At 43.3% G+C, this 23,878-nt stretch overlaps 1 protein-coding gene across 1 annotated transcript; it reads right to left on the reverse strand.

Annotated features, from left to right (window-relative positions):
- Window positions 1-8,829: 8,829 nt before the first annotated feature.
- TXN (thioredoxin) lies at window positions 8,830-22,429 on the reverse strand. The gene is made up of 5 exons (XM_077912874.1): window positions 22,268-22,429; window positions 17,640-17,744; window positions 17,053-17,112; window positions 9,507-9,572; window positions 8,830-9,044 (listed from the first exon to the last, which is right to left on the reverse strand). The coding sequence occupies exons 1-5, from the start codon at window positions 22,289-22,291 to the stop codon at window positions 8,982-8,984; spliced, it is 318 nt and encodes a 105-aa protein (XP_077769000.1). The 5' UTR covers window positions 22,292-22,429; the 3' UTR covers window positions 8,830-8,981.
- Between the last annotated feature and the right edge of the window lie 1,449 nt (window positions 22,430-23,878).

Genomic DNA, 23,878 nt, shown 5'->3' on the forward strand with positions numbered 1-23,878 from the left:
TTCTACTTACATTTGCATGCATCTTTATTCATGGATTTACTTCTGGGCTCTCTATTCCATTCCATTGATCTATATATCTATTTTTTATGCCAATGCCACACTGTTTCATTTACTATAGCATCGTAATGTTTGAAATCAGGAAGGGTGATGCCTCCAGATTTGGTTTTCTTTCTCATGATTGTTTTAGCTATTTTGTGGGTCAATAAAAATTTTAGGATTGTTCTATTTCTGTAAAGGACTTTGGAATTTTGATGAGGATTGCATTGAGTCTGTAGATTGCTTTGGGTTATTTCAGACATTTGAAGAATATTCTTTCAATCCATGGGCAGAGTATCTTTCCACTTATTTGTGTCCTCTTCAATTTTTTCATGAGTCTTACAGTTTCAGCGTATGTGTCTTTCACTTCCTTTGTTAAATTATTCCTAGGTATTTTGTTCTCTTTATAGAATTGTAAATGGGACTTTTTTTGCATATGGTTTTTCTTTTAATTTCACTTTCTATATTTTGCTAGTTCCTTAGTGTATAGAAACAAAGATTTCTATATTAGTGTTTGTATCCTGTAACTTTACTAAATTCATTTATACTAATAGTTATTTTTTGGTAAAGTCCTTAAGGTTTTCTATATATAATATGTCATCTGCAAATAGTGACAATTTTACTTACTTTCCAATTTGGATGCTTTTTTCTTTTTTAAGATTTTTATTTATTTATTCATGAGAGACACACACAGGCAGAGGCACAGGCAGAGGGAAAAGCAGACTCCATGCAGGGAGCCCGATGTGGGTCTTGATCCTGGGTCTCCAGGACCAGGCCCTGGGTGGGCTGAAGGCGGTGCTACACCGCTGAGCCACCCAGACTGCCCAAATTTGGATGCTTTTTATTAAGTTTTCTTGCCTAATTGCTTTGACTAGGGCATTCAGTACTGTGTTGAATAAAAATTGTGAGAGGGGGCAATCCTTGTCCAGTTCCTGATCTTAGACTAAAAGCTTTCATACATAATAGCATTGCATGCTAGCCACAGACTCTTCATATACAGCCTTTATTATGTTGAGATATGTTCTCTTTATACCTACTCTGAGAGTGTTTATCATATGGATGTTAAATTTTATCATGCTTTCTGGCATCTATTGATACAATGATGTATTCTTCATTTTGTTAATGTAGCATACCATGTTTGTTGACTTTTCTGGATTCTGAACCATCCTTGCATCCCTGGAATAAATCCCACTAGGTCATGGTATATGATCCTTCTATTGTATTGTTGAATTCAGCTTGCTAATATTGGCCTATAGTTTTCTCCTTTCTGCAATGTCCTGTCTTGATTTTGGCATCAAGGTAATTATGGCCTCAAGAGTTTCGAAGTGTTCCTTCATCATCATCATCTTTTTTTTAAAAAAATTGTTTTATTTTTATTTTTTTAGAAAAGTTTTAGAAGGATTAGTGTTCTTCAAATGTTTGGTAGTATTCACTAGTGAAGCCATCTGGTCATGAAGTGTTGTTGTTTTGTTGTTGGGAGATGTTTTACTCCTTCTGAGCAATCAGTCTGTTGAGATTTTCTATTTCTTCCTGATTGAATCTTGGAAGGTTCTATGTTTTTTGGAACTTAACCATGTCTTTTACATTATCCAACTTGTTGACCCATTATAATTATTAACCACAGCCTTTTAAGATCTTTTGTATTTCTGTGGTATCAGTGTAACATCTTTCATTTCTTTGAGTTTCCTTTTTTTTTTTTTTTTTTGTCCCTTGAGTTTATCTAAAGGTTTGTCTCTTTTGTCTTTCAAAGGACTAATTCTTGGTTTCAGTGATCTGCTCTGTTGTCTTTTTTTTTTTTTTTTTAAGATTTTATTTATTCATGAGAGAGAGGGAGGCAGAGGGAGAGGCAGGCTCCCGGCAGAGGAGGAAGCCTGATGTGGGACTCGATCCCAGGATGCTGGGATTACAACCTGAGCTGAAGGCAGATGTTCAACTGACTGAACCCCACAGATGCCCCTGCTCTGTTGTCTTTGTAGTCTCTATTTCATTATCTATGCTCTGATATTTGTTATTCCTTCCAACTTGTAGGCTTCATTTTTTCCCCCTTTTCTCCCCACTTCATCAAAGCATTTGTTTGTTGGAAGTGTAGATGACACACGTTTACGTTAACTTCAAGTGTACAACTTTATGGTTCAACTGTATATATTATTGTTGAGCTCACCACAAGTGTAGCTACCATGTGTCCCCATACAATTCTGTTACAATACCATTGACTATATTCCTTATACTATACCTCTTATTCTCAGGATTTATTCATTTTGTAACTGGAAGCCTGTATCTCCCACTCCCTTTGCCCATATTGTGCATCCTTCCAACTCCCTCACCTCTGGCAACCATCAGTTCTCTGTGTTTATGGATCTGTTTCTGTTTTTTGGTGTTTTGTTTTTTTAGATTCCATGTATAAGCGAAATCTTTTTTTTTTTTTTTGAAATCTTATAGTATTTGTCTTTCTCTGACCTATTTCACTTAGCATAATACCCTCTAGGTCCATCCATGTTGCAAATGGAAAGATGTCATTTCATCTCTCTCTTTCTCTCTCCCTCTCTCTCTTTCCTTTTCATTTTTTTAATGGCTTAGTAGTCTATGTATATATACCACATCTTTATCCATTCATCTATTGTTGGACACTTGGGTTGTTTCCATATCTTGGCTTTTGTAAATCTTCAATAAACATAGAAGTGCATCTATCGTCTCAAATTGTTTTTTTTTGTTTTGTTTGTTTTCAGGTAAATATGCAGTAGTGGAATCACTGAATTGTAGGTTAGTTCTTTTGTTGTTGTTGAGGAATTTCCATATGGTTTTCCACAGTGACTATGCCAATTTACATTCCCATCAACAGTGCACAAGGGTTCCTTTTTCTTCATCTCCTACTAACATTTGCTATTTCTTATCTTTTTATTCTAGCCATTGTGACAGGTATGACATGACCTCTCATTGTGGTTTTTGTTTTGTTTTGTTTTCTTTTCTTTTTTTTTTTCATTGTGGTTTTGGTTTGCATTTCCCTGATGAGTGATGTTGAGCATCTTTTCATATGTCTCTTGACTATCTGTATGTTGTCTTTGGAGAATTGTCTATTTAGATTCTCTACCCATTTTTTTAAAAAAGACTTTTAGAGAAAGAGAATGGGGTGGGGGCAGAGAGGGAGAGAATCTCAAGCAGGCTCCTAGCTAAGCACAGAGCCCAACATGGGGCTTGATCTCAGAACCGAGATCATGACCTGAGCCAAAATCCAGAGTCAGATGCTTAACCTACTGAGCCACCCAGGTGCCCCCACTCTATTCATTTTTTTAAATTAGATTTTTTTGATGTGTTATTTCTTTATATTCTAGATAATAACCTCTTGTTGATCATTTGAAACTATTTTATATTCAGTAGGTTGCCTTTCCATTTTGTTGGTTTTCTTTGCTGTGTAATCCCAATAGTTTGGTATAATCCTAATCATTTATTTTCAGTTTTGTTTCCTTTGATGGAGGCTGCTTAGCTAAAAATGCTGCTATGGCCACTGTCAAATTACTGTCCGTGTTCTAGTTTTATGCTTTCCGGTCCCATGTTTAGGCCTTTAACCCATTCTTGAGTTTATTTTTTGTGTATGGTGTAAAAAGTGGGTCAGTTTTATTCTTTTGCATGTAGCTGTCCAGTTTGCCCAGTGCCATTTATTGAAAAGACTGTCTCTTCCTTATTGTATAGTCTTGGCCTCTTTGTTGTAGATTGACCATATAAGGGCGGGTTTATTTCTGGGCTCTGTGTTCCATTTGATCTATGAGTCTATTTTTGTGCCAGTTCCATACTGTTTTTATTATAGCTTTTTAGTATATGTTGAGATCTGTAATTGTGCTACTAACCATCTTCTTAAGAATGTTTTGACTAATCAAGATCTTTTATGGTTCCATCCAAATTTTAGTATAATTTGTTCTGATTCTGTAAAATAAATAGATAAAGCTGGTATTTTGACAGGGATTGCATTGGATCTAGATTGCTTCTGGGTAGTATGGGCATTTTAACCACATCAATGCTTCCAATCTATGCATGGAATATCTTTCCTTTTTTTTATATATATAATCTTCAATTTCATGATTTAGCTTTCAGAGTACATGGTTTTAGTTTTCGCTTACCTCAAGTTTATGCCTAAATATTGGGCTTCGTTCATTCTTTTTCTAGTTCCTTGAGGTATAAAGTTAAATGGTGATTTTTGTTTCTTGAAGTAAACATTTAGCAGTATGAACTTTCCTCTTAGAATTGCTTTTGCTGTGTCCTAATGAGTTTTGGTTTATAGTCCATTTTCATTTGTCTCAATGTATTTCTCTTCTGACTTCACTGACCCATTGACCCATTGTTTAATCTCCACATACAGAGTTTTCTCATAAATTATTTCTATCTTCATATCCCTGTAGTTGGAAGAGAATGCTTGATATGAGTTCAGTCTTCTTAAAGACTTGTTTTGTGACCTAATATGATCTATTCTGGAGGATGTTCCATGTGCACTTGAGAAAAATGTGTTCTGTTGCTTTTGGATGGAATGTGCTATATAACCTATCTATATGGTCTAATGTGTTGTTTGAGGCCAATGTTTTCTTTTAATTTTATTTCAGTATGGATGGTTTATCCACTGATATAAGTCCCCCCCTATTATATTGCTCTCTTTTCTCTTTAGGTCTGTTAAAACTTGTTTTACATATTTAGGTGCTCATACACCCATCTTTATTTCACTGGTTATGGTGGAAAGAAATGACTTTCCTCTTATTCAAGACTGGTCTCTTCTACTGTACTCCAAATCCCATTCTCTGTTGACTACACAAGGAATTCCTTTTATCAGGTATCCTTTTTTCCTACTAAATCAATCTCTACCTCTACAGCATTTCCATTTGCATGCTAGCAAACCTGTTATCTTAAACACAAAGGATTTATTAACCCCACATCTCAGCTTTACTTTAGGACAAAACTTCTCACGAGTCTTACAAATTGTTTCCCTTTCTTTACATTCTATTCACTTATTATTATTATTAATTATTATTATTATTATTTGGAAGATTTAGAGAGAAAGAGCGAGCACAGGGGAGAAGGAGCAGAGGGAGAGGGAGTCCTAAGAAGACTTCACACTGAGCACAGGGCCAGACACGGGGCTCGATCTCATGACCCTGAGATCATGGTATGAGCCAAAACCAAAAGTCAGAAGCCTATAACCCATTTTTGTTATGATACGTTAAAACATTTACAGATAAAACTAAGAAAATCTCTACCTACCCTCCTTCTCCAGAAGTCCCTGCTATAATTAGAAATATTTCCTCAGAGATCTAGTCCTGTTAACTTACATAGATTTACCTATAAAGATAGCTTATGTTCTGTACAGATGAATCCTACTATTTTCTACTAAAAGAAAAGCAAGTTGTAGAACATATATATACATATATACATATAGAATATGTATACGTATATAGAAAATAGTAGGATTCATCTGTACAGAATCCTACTATATATAGAATATATACATATATATATTTTTTACTCAGTGACTTTGATATTTTCCTATTTCAGAATCAATAGCTCCTTATTTTATATTACTTTGAAAGGCTTCATCATAATGAATTTAACAATTCCACTACTGATAGAGATCCAGTTTCAAGCTGCTATAAACAATCCTATAACAATCATCCCTGGACATACTTCTTTACATTGAGCAGTGCGATTTCTGAGTCATCTCTTAATCTCTTCATTTCTCCCCAATCTACCCTATTTTCCCATAGGATTTATTAATTTTGTCACCATCACCACCTCTATTATGTTGTCCTCTATTTCTTAGCGTGTCAGCATTTTTTAGCATTTGATAATTGATATACCTTTCATTTTGAAATGTTCTCCTCTTTGCTTTTAGGACAAAACCTATGGCCAGGTGAGGAGAAAAATGATGGTCTCTTGTTGGCTCCTACTCTACTTAGTCTCTAAAATGTTGGAAGTTTTCCAGGCTGTCTTGAGCCCTTTTCGCCCCAGATTATCTTCCTGGGTGATCTAGATTCCTGGTTTCAGGAGCCATCTAGACACACAGGTCATTGAGGCATGTCTTCCAAATTCCTATCCCAGTCCGGACCTGTCCTTTGAGTTTTAGAATAGTATTCAGCAGCCTGTAACACCTCTTCATTTGGCTGCAGGCTGGTGAAGCATCTCTCTTAACATGTCTAGAGAGAACTTGATCTACTTCTGCCAACTTTTCTCATTCATTGCATGGTACTCCAGACAGTTAATCAAGCCAAAAATTTGGGGATTTACCCTAAAATCCTACCCACACAAGTCCTTGGATACTCTCATAAATGTTATTGAGCCCACACATCTTGTCCCATCCTTAACACCTGCCCACCATCCTCCAATCCCCACTATCACTACTTCTGGGCTGCATAAATGAAACCACTAACTGGGTTTCCAGTTAAGTCTCCTTCTCCAACCCACTTTTCTATACAGCTGCCAAAATGGATTCTTACCAGAACACATTATCTCTGGCTTACCCTACAGTGGCTTCCCTTTGCACCTATAAGGGAGGCCTTAGGTTATGGGGCCCTGCCACTGTATTCAGCTGTTTCATGCTTTTGATGGTCCTGATACACCAAGGTTTTTCTGGACTCAGAGCCTTTGTGTGTGCCTTTCTCTCTGCTGTACTGGGTTCCCTGCCTCTCTGCATGTTGGAGTCCTTTTCACTCCTCAACCTCTCAACCCAAAGCAAGTCTCCCTATTCTCAGTTACTGTGCCCATTTGTTTCGGCCTCCTAGGATACACTAGGCTCCCATTCACTAGTTTGCCTTCCTTTCTAGAAAATAAGCTCTATGGAAAGGGTGTCTTATTCACAGCTATAGTCCTATCTAGCACAGAATACTGATTTTGAAAGATCATCTAAGTTTAGCATCCATTTCTTTCCTAGATGAGGAAAGAAATCTAGGTAAGGGCTCATTGTTTTCCTAGGTCAGATTTCTAACTGGTAGGTAGTATAGCAGTTGAGAGTATGTATATGGGTTCCAGACTCCCTTGGTTCAAGTCTCCGATCTTCTACGGACTAGTGTGACACTGGAGAAATTAACTTCTCTCGATCTGTTTCTTTGGGAAAAAAGGGATTACAGTACCCACCTAGGATTGTTGTTGAAAGTAACATAAGGATGGTGCAGGGCATATGAGTAATTCTAGGACTCATTACACAAATTTAAAAACGGTTTCTTACACCTCTAATCCTTTGCTCTAAAACATGAAAACCACTTTTTTTTTTGTTACATTCTGATTTATTTCCCATTAAAAATTTTAAAAAAACAAATACAGTTGATACACAATGTTACATTAATTTCAAATGTACAACATAGTGATTTGACAAACCTATATATTCTGTGCTCACAAGTGTAGTTACCATTTATTGTCATATAACCCTTGAATACCACTGATCATGTTCCCTCTGCTGTACCTTTTATCTTTGTGACTTATTCATTCTATAGACACTTGTATTTCCCTCCCCTTCACCCACTTTGCTCATTTATTATCCCCCACCCCCAAACCAGCCCTGGCAACCAACAGTTCTCTGTACTTACAGGTTTGACTGGTTTGTTTTGTTTTTAGATTCCACATATAAGGAGAATCCTATGGTACTACTGTCTTATTCCATTTTGCAAAATATTCTTTAGGCTCACTCATGTTGTTGCAAATGGCAAGATCTCATTTTTTCTTATGACTAATATTCCCTAGGTGTATACACATATCTCTATCCAGTTATCTATCACTGAACACTTGGCTATTGTAAATAATGCTGTGATAAATACATGGGAGCATAGATCTGTTTTTGAGAAAACTCCAGTTTTCCACAGTGGCTGCACCATTTACGTTTCCACCAGCAGTGCACAAGGGTTCCTTTTTCTCCACATCCTTGTTAACACTTTACGTTTTGATTATAGCCATTCTGACAGGTGTGAGGTGGGAGCTCATTATGGTTTTGATTTGCATTTCCAGATGATAAGTGATAGAATTTTCAAGTGTCTGCTGGCCAATTTGTGTCGTCTTTGGAAAAAATGTCTAGATCCTGCTGCCTTTTTAAATCAGATTGTCGGGTGTTGAGTTGAAGTTCTTTATATTTTGGACTATCAACCTCTTACTGGGCATTTCATTTGCAATGATCTTCTCCCATTCAGCAGTTTGCCTTCTATTCATTTCCTTCTCTGGCAAAAGCTTTTTAGTTTGGCGTAGTGTCCCAACAGTTTATTTTTGCTTTTCTTGTCCCTTGCCTGAGGAGACACATCTAGAAAAATGTTGCTAGGGCTGATGTCAGAGTACTAGGAATTTTAAACTTTCAGGTCTCTCACATTTAGGGCTTTAATCGATTTATTCTTATATATGGCATAAGAAGTGACCTAGTTTCAGGTCTTACATGCAGCTGTCCAATTTTCCCAGATCATTTACCAGAGACTATCTCTTCTCCATTGCATACACTTGCATCTTTTGTCACAGACTGGGTACATGTGTGGGTTTATTTCTAGGTTCTCTATCCTATAATCTTGACCTATGAAACCCTTAATGTTCTTTAGTGAAATAGCCTGTAACTTCCACACACTTTACCACTTAGGTTAGTATATGTCTATCTGGCCTCTAAAACCAGTTTAAGATAGTTTGGAACAATCAAAACTCCCATGGCAATGTCTACAGAGCTTCCTTGTGAACCAACCATGAAGAACTGCTACCTCAAGGTTACTAAAAAGTTATCAGCATATGAAATCAGGACATTAAATGTTCTCAATTGGCTTTTCATTTATTCTGAAAGCAATTCCAAGACACTAGTTTTAAAAAGGGTAGAATTAATATTTTATTGTCACTTATAATCAGATGGTGGTTGGGTATATAGTCTTCATACTTGATCTTTCCTTTTTGTAAATAAAAAAAATTACAAGTTTTCAACAGCCATGGGCTGGTTATGTTTTCAGAAAATGTAATTAGATTAATTCATTTATGGTGGCTTCAAGTTTTTCCTTATTAGCTCCGGAAAATTCACCCACCTGTTAAGAAAATATTGAATTGTGGTTAGATACAGCATTTTCTCCTTATTTTGTGACTGAGATATCCCAGAATGGGGTAAAATAGGGGGAGGGTAGAGGGAGAGCAAGTATAATCTTACTTGAAAGAACTGGTAGTTACCCAGAGATCCAAATTTTGTTAAAAACAAGGGTTTTGTTTTCTCCCCTCTCCCCATGCCCCCTTAGTTTGAGGGAGAAATTGTAGCCCAGTCTTAAAAATGAATGTACTTTACAAATATGAAGGACCAATCACGGGATTAGTGACTAGTTCTAACAAAGATCAATTTGCAGATGTCCCAGCATGTACTGAATGAAGAATGACCTATTTAATGAAGTAGAAAATGGGGATAGACTTCTCCATGTGAAGGGGTAAGTCCCCTCAGTGTCTTAATTTATACCATGTTTTCCTACTGCCCAGCTGGATATAAGGTCAGATGTACCTACCTTTTGTCCCTTCTTAAAAAACTGGAAGGTCGGCATGCATTTGACTTCACACTCTGAAGCAACATCCTGTGAGGTGAGGGGGAGGAGAAAAACAAGACGGAATGTTGAGTTTTGACAGAAGTCACCTCAAACCAGACCTCATTAGTCAGCACTAGGACGGTTTTTTGCACTCCCCTCTTAGAGGGCCACTGACCAGCAGGACACATCGGATACACTGACCCAGCGAGTTGTTTAATCAACTATATACTGGCTATTGAAGCAATTAACAAATCTGCCTGTAACTATATTTAGGATTCTAATCGTCAATATTCCTTAGAATCTCTTCTTTGCTCCTCGTTTTTCCAGTCTCATCATGGCAGTGGCGTCCACAGGTGATGGTCACAAAGATTAAAGCCCAGTGCTGGGCAGCCCGGGTGGCTCAGCGCTGCCTTCAGCCCAGGGTGTGATCCTGGAGACCAGGATCGAGTCCCGAGTCAGGCTCTTCTGTGTCATGTCTCTCATGAATAAATATATAAAATCTTTATTTTTTTTAAAGCCCAGTGTTAGCCAGAGGACCAACAAGCCATTCAAGAACAAAAGCCAAGGCAAAGCCGGACCCCGTTTCTTTCTGCTTTTAATCTCACATTTGCTTGTAGGTTCTTATATCTGGCTGCATCTCAGAAACATTCTCTAATTCTGTTATGGGAACACTAAATGAAAACTTCTACCCCCCCCCAATATCCTATTCACATAAATTTGGGGGGAAATGCTTTGGAAAATGGTGTGGTTTGGACAAGAGTCTCAAATGAAGAGAGCCAGTAGGAATTGAAAATGTCCACGTGGTCCTCAAGAGGCTCGGCAAAGAAATGTAGAACCACAAAGCAGCTAAGGTGCAAAAGCAGTGAAGGACAGCAATGAAGGAGGCTGGATTCTGAGAATCAGATCACAAACCACACAGCTTCCAGAATAAAGGAAGGTGTTGTGGTGACTTCTAGTGGAGTATTCGGGAAGGCACATGCCCAGAAAAAAAAATGGAGCTGCCTGAGCCACTAGTAATGGCAGCATGCCAGCTTAAGTCCTCCTCCTCCTCCTCCTCTGAGACTATAAAGCTATAAAACCATACATCTTTCCAAACTTGCTGTCAGTAGCACAGCAGGAAGGGGAGGGGGGGCATTACTGCTGGGAATTCCTTCCACATGACCTTGACTTTTCCTCTAAATGCTGGCTGACAAAGAAGCACAAGGACAGTAATGACTAGAATAAGAATGACTACTAGGTTCTGAGTGCTTAGGGAATTAGCAAGAACACGTGACAAACCACCACAATGAAGATCCTACAATCTCAGGAACTCCCTGTAGCAAGAGCATCCAGGATTGAAAATGGGGTAAAGAGTTGACAGGGAGACTACGAACTGTATGTGTCCAGGTTCTGGACTAACTGTGGGTGAAGATTCAGGAAATCGGAAGATGACGAGTTAGAAAGCGAGGGGCACTGGCTCAAGTAAGACTGAAAACTGGTGGTCTCTGGGGCTCAATCTGGTCCAGACATGGTGCTTGGCTCATGCAAGAGCTAAGAGCAAATCTCTGCATTGGTTGCCCAATAGCAGATACCTCTTGAACTTGAATATCTGGGAACGCCAGGCTCACCCCTCACAACACCGGGGAGAGAAGCTGTTTGCCTCAGCCCCTTCCCTCTCTTTTGCACACGGAACCCACCGGATGGACATCACCTTGCATGTAGACAGTTGGCAGAAGGCTCAAAGGAGAAGGGGGTTCATTTTGTTTTATATTCACGTAGAAGGGCAGTGGCCTAAAAAGAGCCGCCTTCCTCTTCCCCACTCCTAATCAGAAACCCCCAGGGGGCGCAACTGAGCTGCATCACACACAAAGGAGGGTAAAACCGGACGTGGACAGTCACAACCTGCCCATGAGAAAGCATTCTCAGCAGAAAATACAGGGTCCCCTCTCAGTCCATGAACGTGGTCGTCTCATGGACATTCTCCGATTCTGGATGCCTTACCCTTCACCTACTCAGAGATCAGCATTCCTACGTTGGTACAACTGCTTAATTTACAATAAAATCTTAAATCTGGAAAAAACGCGAATGCTCAGAAGTAGTGCCAATGCTTTGAGAGATGTATGAACAAGATTTTAAAAATAATTTTTAAAATTGCAGTCAGATATTAATGCTTTAACTAAAAAGCTTACCAGGTTAAGAGTTTTTTCTTTCATTGGGTATAAAAGTGGTTTTTAAGGTGACCTAGGATTCCATACTATAATCCTCCAAAGTGAGGCTTTATTTGCAATTTATGTACATCCTTATAAGTTCTCAGACATGCTGTAAGGCAAAAACCGTAAAGTGAAATTGTTGAGCTTATTAAGGCAGATCACTTTTATTCACGTAAGTATAATCCACATTCAATGTAGAAAAATTGGAAGAGGGAAACCATTCCTATTCTCAACTAGCTACTACAGACCTTTTACTGTTGTACCTAAATGCTTTTCTTTATAAAAACCCATGCTATGTGCATGGTATGCGTATTAGGGACATTTTACCTACATACTGGGTATAATGTGCATACAATGGACTTTCCCCATGGAAAAGTACACCACTCTTTTTAGTGGTCCAATAGCAATCCCCATATGGACATAGTATCATTGGAACTAATCCACTGGTCAATATGTAAAAGGCTTTGATTTTTGCTTCATGCAAAAACTTGCATCTTCCCATACAAATATCTGCATCGGTCAATACCCCTTGAAGCAGAATTACTGAGACACAGAACATGCTCCTTTTAAAGGCTCTAGATACACATTCCAGTTGGGAGGTAGTTGTAATACACATCAACTGACCAGTATTTATCAGGACTTGCATCAAACAAACGGATATTTCCAGGCCCATTTCCTCAGTGGCAAGAGGAAGAGACTACAAGAACCAGGGTGGTTAATGCACTTCACAGTGTCCCTCATTTCTCTAAGTATGTTCAATATTTTCTAAGATTTTTGTTTAAAGGTCTTCTAAGTTTTACTTGGGAATAAAGAATAGGGTAGAGATGCAACATCTTAACCCCAAAAGGTTAATGATTATGCTTAAAGAGAATTTTTTTTTTTTTTTTGACTTTCTATTCCATGGGTATACTTGCCTATTCTGGTTACAAGACCACACTGTATCTTTATTATGGGGTTCTACCTTTCTCATCCCCCAACAATTTCTTTCCAAGTTCGTGTTTGTTCTTCTACTTTCTAGGACCTTCCTGACATTCTGAAATCGTACAAGCCAAGACCCCAAAATGTCAGATTAAGATTGCATCCAACTTGGGAGTACTGACACTTTAGTATTACTGAGTCACTTTCCAGGAATACAGTGCACCTGTCTACTAAGATCTTTTATAGACTTCAGTAAAGTTTTGGTTCCTACCTAGCATTTGATCTTAATGTTTTGCTTTCTACTACTTGTTCTATGGACTAATCTCCATATTCCTAGAGGGACTCTAAAGGTATCTGTACTTAATGGTAACTAAATTTTAAGGTTTTTCACTTTCCTCACTTCAAAACAAAAGTAGCCCACCCCTAATCATGCTTCCAACCGGTTTTATACACAATCTGGAATTTTAAACAGATTAACACTCTCAAAAAAGTGAATTTTAGGGACGCCTGGGTGGCTCAGTGGTTGAGCACCTGCCCCTGGCTCAGGGAGTGATCCGCAGTCTCAGGATCAAGTCCCACAGCTGCCTGGAGCCTGCTTCTCCCTCTGCCTGTGTCTCTGCCTCTCTCTCTGTGTTTTTCATGAATAAATAAATAAAATCTTTAAGAAAAAATGAATTTTACTAAGTTCTGGCAAATACAGTCATGTAACACCAAAATCAAGATACAGGACTGTTCCCTCACTCCCCTGAAATTCCCTCAGCTGTTCCTTCAACACTCCAATCTGTTCTCCATCCCTATAGTTTAGCTCAATTTGATTTTTTTAAATTAAGTATAATGAGACTACTTTTTACCTTACTAAATTTAATTTCATTGGTTTCTAGCTTACCACTCCATACAACCAAGGTAACTTTAAACACCTGGTTTTGTCACTTCTATTAACCCCTCTAATCAAAACACACACAGTTCTAAATGCTTCTACAACTACCAGGTCTAAATTTTACAAAATAAGTATCCTACCCTGTACAGAGTTGAGACTATAATCAAAGTCTACCATTTTCAAAAGGGCTTCCTTCTTTTTAAAAATATTTAGAAAAGATTTTGAGAGCGAACTCAAGCAGTGGGGAGGGCGGGAAGGGGCCAGGGAGAAGGAGAGGCTCCCTGTCCTGTGGGGAGCCTGCTGGGGGAACTCCTTCCCAGGACTCCAAGAGCATGACCTGAGCTGAAAGCAGACACTTAACCGACTGAGCCACCTACCACCTAGGCACCCCTCCTACTTTTCTATAAATACACTAAGAATATTTTGTACCACATTAGATGTTCATGTCTGTCTGTTTGAATCTATTACACCTAAAAGGTAACTTTTTCTTGCCCAAGTGCTTAGGGCCTATTAAAATTACATGTGGCTTATGCCAATGATACTATAAAGTCTGAAATTCATCAGTAAGAATTATCTGCACAGAAACTTAAAACTAGTCATTAAAAGTTTCACCCATTAATGATATAATACTGAGAAACATGACTGACATAACTTTTATCCTATTTTAGAGTAAAAATGAGGGGATGGTCTTACCCAGAGCTGCAAATTCCTTGAGGAAAAAACCACCACCTGACTGTTTAATGAACTGCTTTTTGATAGACTTAGCCAGGAGGGTAATTCAGAATGGCCAGGTGAGTAGGAGCCGACAGGCACTGTGTGACACGGGGTTCTGGAAGTAGTTCAATTTTTAACTCCATGACAGGTCCGTGAGGCCATTTAGACAGTGTCGTAATAGGATCGTTACAGGCAGTCAAAGTAAAACCGTGTATGTTGCTCAATCCGGGGGCAAAGTGAAAGGTCTCCCAGTTGTGAGAGGGTCACTCCAAGGTCTAGAAACCTTGAGGGTGTGCATGCTAATCCGACCGGAAGGAGCGCTGCCACCCGCAAGTCCTTGGCTTAATCTGCACATCTCCTTCCCCCAAGGTTTCCGACTCAGGCAATGAGAGCACCTGTCCTTGGTCTGGCCAAGGGCAAGGGTCAACCCTTGCAGACTCTGCGTCCACTGACCTACCCCTCCTGTTGTGCTGCAGTCCCATGATCGGTTCCGGCGTGGTACTAATGATAACTTACCAGAGCCGCCTGAGGATTAAAAGACCTAATGCACGCAGGGAGCCTAGCACACCATCTAGCACCTGTTATTACTTCCCAATAAAAACTTAAAGAGATTCACTTGCTATCTGATTGGGTCACAGGACCAGTCAGAATTTTTCTAGTCCCTTCCAGGTGCCACTTTCACCTGGCTAAAGTGACCATATAGAATTAGGTTTAGATTTAGAGTAAGGGTTTATTCACAATCACCCGCTGCTATCTATTCTGATTTTCTTAAAACTCTGGGACACCTCAGAACAATCACTTTACCTTATAGAATAAATTCATTCTAGACCTACTACAGGCCAGTCAGGTAAATGAGACAGGGCCTCTGGTCCCAAGAAACTAACAGTAAAGGACAGACAAGATTGTAATACTAGCTAAGGTTCACTGAACATGGCCCGGGCACTACTCTAAGCACTTGCTGGGTATCCTCTCACGTAATCCTGACACCTCTTTTATGATGGATGAACACTGCCATTTTAGAGGCTCAAACTGAGGCAAGGAGGATAAGGGATGGAACTGGAAACTAAAGCAGGCAGTCTAGGTATGGGATCCTCCCCATTCTATTACCATAAATACAAGAGTAAAAGAGGGGCAGAGGGGATCCCTGGGTGGCACAGCGGTTTAGCGTCTGCCTTCGGCCCAGGGCGTGATCCCGGAGACCCAGGATCGAATCCCACGTCGGGCTCCCGGTGCATGGAGCCTGCTTCTCCCTCTGCCTATGTCTCTGCCCCTCTCTCTCTCTGTTTCGACTACCATAAAAAAAAAAAAAGATGTGGTATAAATGTATATACACCACACATATAAAAAAAAAAAAAAAAAAAAAAAAAGAGGGGCAGAGGAAGACCTGGAGCCGAGGAAAGGAAACTAACCTAGTCTGGGTGGAGGAAGGTTCCTGGAGAAGATGTGAAGCTTACAGCTAGGAGTTTGGGAGGTATGAAAGAAAAAGAATGTTCCAGGTAGAGACGACCCCCGACCTGTAAAGGCATGAGTGTCAAATCAGAAAATGTGCTAGGAAAAAACAATTTGGTGATGGTAGGCCCTCACAGGTTTAGAAAGTACTGCCATGTACCTATTCCTGTAAACCTTTCAGTACATTTATTTATTTATTTTTTAAACAAGTAAGATTGGTTTCTTTTTTTTTTTTTTATTTTTATTTATGATAGAGAGAGAGAGAGAGAGAGGCAGAGACACAGGCAGAGGGAGAAGCAGGCTCCATGCGCAGGGAGCCCGACGTGGGATTCGATCCAGGGTCTCCAGGATCGCGCCCTGGGCCAAAGGCAGGTGCCAAACCGCTGCGCCACCCAGGGATCCCTCAGTACCTTTACTAAACATTCTCTGTTTGCTCAATAAATAAGCCACCCTAGGAAGTTGATGGGTCAGGTATTAAGATCTGGTGCTAAAGAACCAAAGCTCAAGGAAGAAGAAAGGTTAGCTAGAGCACAAGTCCCCAAGCCAGGCCCGGAACCCAGGTGAGCACCCTTTTTGCCACATCATACCCTAAGACCCTCCTGCCCCACGGGGATTAAGGGAAAAATGTTCACGTATCTGTAAAGACCTCCTAGGTGTTGTTCTTGAACATGGAACAAGCTATCCTAGTACAGTGGGCTGTATGAGAAGCAAATCTTATGCCAGGAGCTGGATCTGTACCCACCCTATGCCAGAGCCTCCTCTGAGGTACGCTGGTTGAGAGCAAGGGCTGAGAGGTCAGAGAACTTCTTTGAAATTTCGACTGCCACTACTAACAGTAACTCCCTAGACCAGTTCTTTGTTTTTCTCCTCTGTAAAAACAGGGATGGCTAGCACCAAGGATTAAATGCATCAGTACTTATAAAACTGGCCTAAACAAGCATTTGTAAAATTCAATCACCCCTCATATCCACCCCCTCCCCTTTCTCTCCTCTCCATCAAGCACCTTGGTGTTTGTTCTTGAAAACACTGGATTTTCTAATTGACTAAAAGCAAGCAAGTGACTACTTTCTCATGTCACTAGTTCATAGAGAACCTTCAAAGTGGTCTCCTAGTTTTTAAGTCTATGGATTTAGTTATCATAATCAAATGAATATATAAGCTTGTAGAAAGGTGACAGGTAAGGTACAGAAGCCTCAACCATTTGTTTTTAGGCTTCTTCTAGGATGTGATGTACACCGCTCCTGATAGCTAGGATTAAGCTCATAATTGGTATGTTACCCTTTTTTGGCTAGGGCTATAGTAAGAAAACAAACACTTGCATTTCAGAGAATAAAGTCCAATGTGAAAAGCTCAGTAGTATTCCAAATTTCCAGTCACATACCTGACAGTCATCCACGTCTACTTCAAGGAACACCACGTTAGAATACTTCTCAGAGAGGGACTAGAAAATTTAAAATGAAAAAAATCCAGATTTAGAACTGGGTAGGTTCCTAAACAGAAACTTAAATTAGTAGTTTCCACTCTTATTAAGATTCAAAAATTCAGACTAGGGACCAGGTAAGCACAGGAACCTATAGTCTCTGTGAGTCAAATTCCTCCTAGCATAAAAGAAAGTGGGGCCTAGAATTTCAAATAGGATCCGGGTTTCAACCTGAAGAAAAAGAAAAACCATTTAAGACAACCAAACTAAGTTCTGACAGTTGTCTTCCATGGGCTACACATGTGTCAAAATTACGTTGTTACACTACTACTTTAAAAGATTTTAAGTAATCTCTATGCCCGATATGGGGTTCAAATTCGTAACCTCAAAATGAAGAGTCCCATGTTCTAAGGACTAAGCCCGCCAGGTGCCCTTTAAGTTGTTACACTATTACCTTTAGACTAATAACACTCTGTCCTTTCCTAGCTTTGCCACTACCAACCCGAGGAACCTAGAATCTCTTCTAAAGAAACTGGTTTCATACTCACATGAAAGAAAGGCTTGATCATTTTGCAAGGTCCACACCACGTGGCTGAGAAGTCAACTACTACAAGTTTATCCCCAGCACTGTTCAAGGCTTCCTGAAAAGCATACTAAGAGGAAAAAGAAAAGCACAGGTTAAATTTCCCAAAGTCCTGATCAAACTTGATAGAATGTGACACAAAGAATGATTCAAACGTACTGCTTTATAAAAATTTAATAAACTAAAATGAACCAAATAAACTGCTTTAAAAAAATCCTAGAGTGTGTAGCGTTACTTAATAAGATGAAACAAGTATGATGTATAGTGTGTGTGTCAACAGTCATGTCTTTATCAACCTATATTCAGACTGAGCACATGAAAATAAAGACCTATTAGGTTTCCACATCAAATCTGGGTGTATGATAAACATGTGCTAAATGCTCCTCCACTGACGAAGACCTCACTTCAACTGAGTAAATCACCAAGGCACAGAATTTTGCAATGAAAACCAGGGTTGAAAGCTCTTTTTTTGGATTGTCTATGATGGAATATGTCATAGGCTTTAAAAATATCAAGGAAAATAAACTTCCACTCAGAGGAGTCACTGTTGACATTAAGCCTATTTCCTCGTACTCTCCTTAATGGAGTTTCAAGAGATGAGATCATACTGTTTATGTCTGCCCTTTATCTCAAATTAGTGACCAAAGGATAGCTTTAGTTCCTTGTGCAGGGACCTTTCCTCAGAGGTTATTTTGCATTAGAAATGTCAAATAAAATTCCACCAGTGAGATGGCATCAAGAAATCCCTCACCACCAATTCCCCTGAATAATTTACCAATGGTTTTGATACTGTAACCGTAGGAACCTAACCTTCTAGTTAAAAGGGACTCCCTTTGAACCCCAATTTAGTCAGTGCTTACCAAAAACTGGGGCAACACAGCAATCACAACATAAATATCTATATCTGAAGTCTGGGTTTTCCATCAAGGGGAAAATGCTAGTCACATTGGTTTAATTAAAAACTAACATTCTCCTCCCTTGAAAGCTAAGAATCCTATCAGATCTGATCCAGTAAAGGAAACACCATTTAAAAAAAAAAAATGAAAAAACAAAAAAACAAACAAAAAAAAACCTTAAGTGAATTCCTCTGCGGTACAGTTACTTTTCTAGATTTCTAATTTCGACCTCATGTTTTTTGGAGAAACAATTCACAAGTGGTATTTCCAGGTCATGACCTCTAACTTTTTCAGTTATTCACACATAATCTCCCATCCCACCTTTGGGGTGTGGGGAGATAACATGGGGGTGGGGGGGGTGGGGAAGCGGGTAGGAGAGGAAAAGAACAGGTTAGAGTTATGGAAATCATTTTCCCAAACTATCACCAGTTTTTCCAAACGAATTTAACTTAGAGCTTTTATGTGATTTTTTTTTTTAAAAGGTCAAACCAGCCATTCTTTTTTTTTTTTTTTAATTTTTATTTATTTATGATAGTCACACACAGAGAGAGAGAGAGAGAGAGAGAGGCAGAGACACAGGCAGAGGGAGAAGCAGGCTCCATGCACCGGGAGCCCGACGTGGGATTCGATCCCGGGTCTTCAGGATCGCGCCCTGGGCCAAAGGCAGGCGCCAAACCGCTGCGCCACCCAGGGATCCCAAACCAGCCATTCTTTACTGCAAGAACCAGGTCAGACACACACACACACCTCAAGGAATGCTACTGTCACACAAATGCACTGTTTTGTGAACATAGCAGGCCCTCCGTAAATACTTGGTGAAATTACTTTCAAAACAAAATAGTATACAAACACTGTCAAGGGTTTCCCAAACAATTCTGAATCAAATTCAAGCAAGGCTACCTAAAATTCTGAAAAGAAGAGAGGCACGCAGCAACTTTTGGCTTAACTCAAGAGTTACAGAGCCAGGTAGGTGTAGACGTCACAACCAATTCTCTTCTCCTGATACTTAAGTTTGTCTAAAAGAGACATCGGTTTGAATGAGTAAGTCAAGATTATCTCACCAAGATGCAAACCACAACGTCTAACTCCCAGAGACTAACAATGAACATTAATAAAGGTCCTCATTATGGATCTAAATATTCCAAAAACAAAATATTTGGGGCAGATGAGAGCAGAGGCTAGAGTCTTTTTTCCTAAACAGCCCCATTCCAAAGATAATTAACAGGCATGGGAGTGCCCATGTATAGAGGGTAGGAGTTCAACAAACGGGCAGCTACTACTCTTAAAAATAACACACAACGGTGTGATTTCTTCCAAACCACATGGACAGTCGTTATCCCACTTGTATCTCAAATAGATACCAGTGGTTCTGAACTATCGCACCTTAGAACGAGCTGTCCTGGATGGCCAACGGCACCAACTCTAGTCCAGCAGGATGAAAATCTAAAGTGTATTCAACATTTGCAAGTAACACTGAAACGAGCTTAACTTTTGATTAACGTCCCTGGAACATTAATTCTGAAGATCAGCTGAATGATCGGGGTCTCTGCGCTCCAGGCTGTAGTGGTTTTTTTGTGTGTGTGTGTGACCAATTTCTGGTCACCCCTGTATGTCTTCTCCTTGATGAGGAGAGGAGGACGCCAAAAGTATGACAACTAAGATACAGAAAAACTGATAGAGGTGTTCCAGGAATCAACCGATTTTCTTTGTAGGTATGCATTCTGAGACAACGACTGTAAACCACTCAAAGTCTTCTCCCTCCTTTATGGGTTCTCACCTGTTGGGTTTACTGATGAAGAGGTCAGACTCTGGGGAACACCCCCCCACACACACACCCAGACTGATTTGTCACTCAGCGGGTACTGAATAAAAGTAGGGGGGAACAAAATTCTCTATTAGTGACCTCTCCAACAAATGACAGGATTGCTAATTTTAATATAAAAGCTCACACAATAATAATAAAACGTCAATAGGAAAAAAACTCAGGACAAGTAGATAACAAATCGTAATTAATCCGTCAACAAATGGGGCGGGGTGAGTTCAGAGTCACTAATAATCAAAGGAGATACAATTTTTCCTACTAATGATTTGGCCAAAGTTAGAGGGGGAAAGGTCAGTGTCGATGGGGGTGGAGGGGAAGGCACTCTCCTATGCTTCTTGGGGACTTATAAGCCTTAAATAAAAGGTTCACACCCCTTGACCCCATCACTGCACTGGACCCTAACCTGAGGAAACAAGCCTGAACTCTGCAAGGGGGCATGAACAAAAACATTCACCGAGGCACTGAAAACCGCCCAAATGTCCAGCAACATGTTCAGGTATTGCATGGATTCCAAACCTGCCAACTACACAAAAAAGGGTTCAGGCTAAACTGGGGGGGGGGGGGGGCTCAGGAACAAAACAGGATACGTAAAATAACCAACCACTTTGGACTTGCTTGTAGGAAACAGAAGCTCTCGTGCGCGCTCAGTTTTCTACAACGATCATACAGGCTTTCTGATTATAAGGGTCAACCAAACGGTGGGCACCTCTACAGAGCAGCTCGCATTTCCGAAGCCACCCAGCATCTCCGGTCCAGACGCTCAAGGCGGGCGAGGGCCGGGATGGGAGCGGCCGCCAGGTAACCGCTCCCCGCTCTCGAGGGTCTCCCCGGGGCTCCAGCACCGCCGGGGGCGCGCACCTGCCGCCCGGGCCCCGAGCACGCGGCGCCCCCGACGGGCCGGGCCCGGCCCCAGCCCCAGCCCCGGCCCCGGCCCCGGCCCCGGCCCCGCGCACTGAGTCATCCCACCGCCAGCGCCGCCGGAAACACGCCCAGCGCCGCCGAGGAGGAGTCCCAGGGCGCGCCCGCCGCGCTTCCCCGCCGCCACCTGGGCCCGCGCACTGCAGGAGGCCGCGGGGACACGCCGCCCGCCCGCCGCCTCCAACGCGCCCTCCAGCGCCCGGCCCCGCCCCACCCCGGCGGCCAACCCGGCCTCCCGGGCAAGGGGTGCAGGAGCGGGGGAGGGGGGGGGCTCGGCGCCCTGGCCACGGGCAGCCCCGGCATCCAGCGCCCGGCCCGGCTCTCCGGAGCACGGGGGTGCAGGGGGTGCAGGGGGAACGGGGGTGGGGGGCGCCCTTGGCGCCCTGGCCACAATCAGCCCGGCATCCAGCGCCCGGCCCGGCCGTCTCCATCCCCGCGGCCAACTGGGTCTCCCGAGCACCGGGGTGCAGCAGGAGCGGGGGGGACGCTCGGCGTCCTGGCCGCGGGCAGCCCCAGCATCCGGGCCGCGGGAGCACGGGGTGCAGGAGCAGCGGGGGGGGCCTCGGCGCCCCGGCCACGGCAGCCCCGGCATCCAGCGCCCATCCCGGCGGCCGACCCGGCCTCCCGAGCACAGGGTGCAGGAGCGGGATGGGGGGGCCCCGGCGCCCCGGCCACGGGCAGCCCCGGCATCCAGCGCCCATCCCGGCGGCCGACCCGGCCTCCCGAGCACGGGGTACAGGAGTGGGGGGGGGGCCCTCGGCGCCCTGGCCACGGCAGCCCCCGCATCCAGCGCCCATCCCGGCCTCCCTCCCCGCGGGGCACGCTCGGCCGCCCCAGGCGCGCCCAGGCCCCGGCGTCCCGCACTCCCGGGCCCAGGCGCCGCGTCCCCTCCCCGGGCAGGGACGCCGACGCCCTCGCCCTCGCCCTCGCCCCTGGCCGGCGACGGAGGCGGCGTACCTTGCTCTCGATCTGCTTCACCATCTTGGCGGCTGGCGTCTGACGAGCGGCGCGAGGCGGAGGGAGCAGGTGCAGGGCGCCGGCCGGGGCCTGCCGGGGACGCAGCCCGCCTTCCCTTTATAGCGACTGGGGGCGGGGCGGGCGGGCGCGCGCGGCGTGCGTGTGGCGGGGGCGCGCCCGCTCGGAGCCCCGGCCAGGCCCCGCCTTCCGGAACCGCGGAGACGCCGGCCGGGGGCGGGGCCTCCAGGGGGCGGGGTCGCCGCGGGCGCGGGGCGGGGCTACCGGGAGCGGCCCGGGCTCGGAGCCCGGGGCCCCGCCCGCCCGCGCAGCAGCTGGGAGCGGGGTGCGCGGGGGCGCCTGCGGGGCGCTCTGTGCGGGGGGGCGGGTCTCCCAGAGCCCCGGGGCCACCCGGGAGGGGATCGGCCGTAACCGAAGGCCCCCACGTGCGAGACGGGGCGGACGCGCTTAGCTAGGGCCGGATTCCTCGAAAAGGTCCGCCACACTCCTCCCCCTCCCCGCCCCCCGCCGGCCCCGCAAACCCCACAAAGTGCTGAGTAACGATGACCAGGAAATGCCTCTTCGCTGGAGCTTATCGCGACGGCTCTCTTCTCTGCCCTCTTTCCTTTTCTTTTACTTTCACCGTTGGAGCCGCCGCTGCTCCGGCGTGACACTGCACTCTAGCGCGTGGGAGGGCAGGAAACGGGCTGGGCTCCTGACCTGCAGGCACCTGCGTGGGGGGGGGGGGGTACGTGCGGCTCCACTGGTGCAGGTGCGGCCGCGGGCCGTCCCGACGTCCCGATGCCTCAGTGTTCCTGTCTGTAAAATGGGGATCTTGCTGGTCTCTAATTCATGCCAGGGGTGTCTTGATGAAATGAAGTGCTTGTGAAGCCATTAGGACACTGCTTTGGTACCATAGCAAGTACCCAATAGTTATAATCAAAGCTGGTGTGAGTACTAATTAGGCTTGCTTGGTGTCCTTGTTTGGGGCGGGGTGGGGGTAATGCTGCTCTTGTCGACCTTATATTTATAATGGCGCCAGTACACACATTTGAGTTTTTTTCTACTACTGGTAGAACCCGGAACAGAGGTGTTGATCCAGGGATGCGTGTTGCAGGTTGGGTCTGGTAGGTTGGTAGGCATTGTGAAGGCCTCAGGAGGGCCCGTCAGCGGCAGGAGGTGAAGGTGGCAAAGGCTTTGAGCTGGAGAGAGGAATGGAGGCTTGGAGGTGGAGGTGTTGGGGTGGGGTTCTGAGCAGGAATTTTTCAGCGGGGGAGCAGCTCTGGATGGAGCTACCTCTAGGTGTGTTTGTTGGGATGGTGAAACTGCCCCCTGCCTTCCTTCTCCCTGCTCTTGCAGACAGAAGGAAGAAAACCAGGGGTTTGAACCCATCGTGCCTGCAGGGTTGAGGAGCACAGGGCCCATGAGTAAGACCACGGACCAGGGTCCCGTTCTGAGGAGTGGCCTGAATGCAGCAAGTTTCCCACAGAGTATAGGGACTAATGGGGCAGAAGAAAGGTTTTATGGGGTACCAGGACAGAATATATAACCTGCTTTTCTGCTGCTGTGTCTTCCCAACCTACACACTAGTTTCAGGGCTTATCTATTAGTGGG

The sequence above is a fragment of the Canis aureus genome, chromosome 10, assembly GCF_053574225.1.
Source record: "Canis aureus isolate CA01 chromosome 10, VMU_Caureus_v.1.0, whole genome shotgun sequence".
NCBI lineage: Eukaryota > Metazoa > Chordata > Mammalia > Carnivora > Canidae > Canis > Canis aureus.

Coding starts and splice junctions, on each gene's coding strand:
- TXN (XM_077912874.1), bottom strand. CDS start 22,291: ATGGTGAAGCAGATCGAGAGCAAG. Junction 17,745..22,267: donor TGAAGCAGATCGAGAGCAAG/GTACGCCGCCTC, acceptor TTTTCCTCTTAG/TATGCTTTTCAGGAAGCCTT. Junction 17,113..17,639: donor TGATCAAGCCTTTCTTTCAT/GTGAGTATGAAA, acceptor TAAATTTTCTAG/TCCCTCTCTGAGAAGTATTC.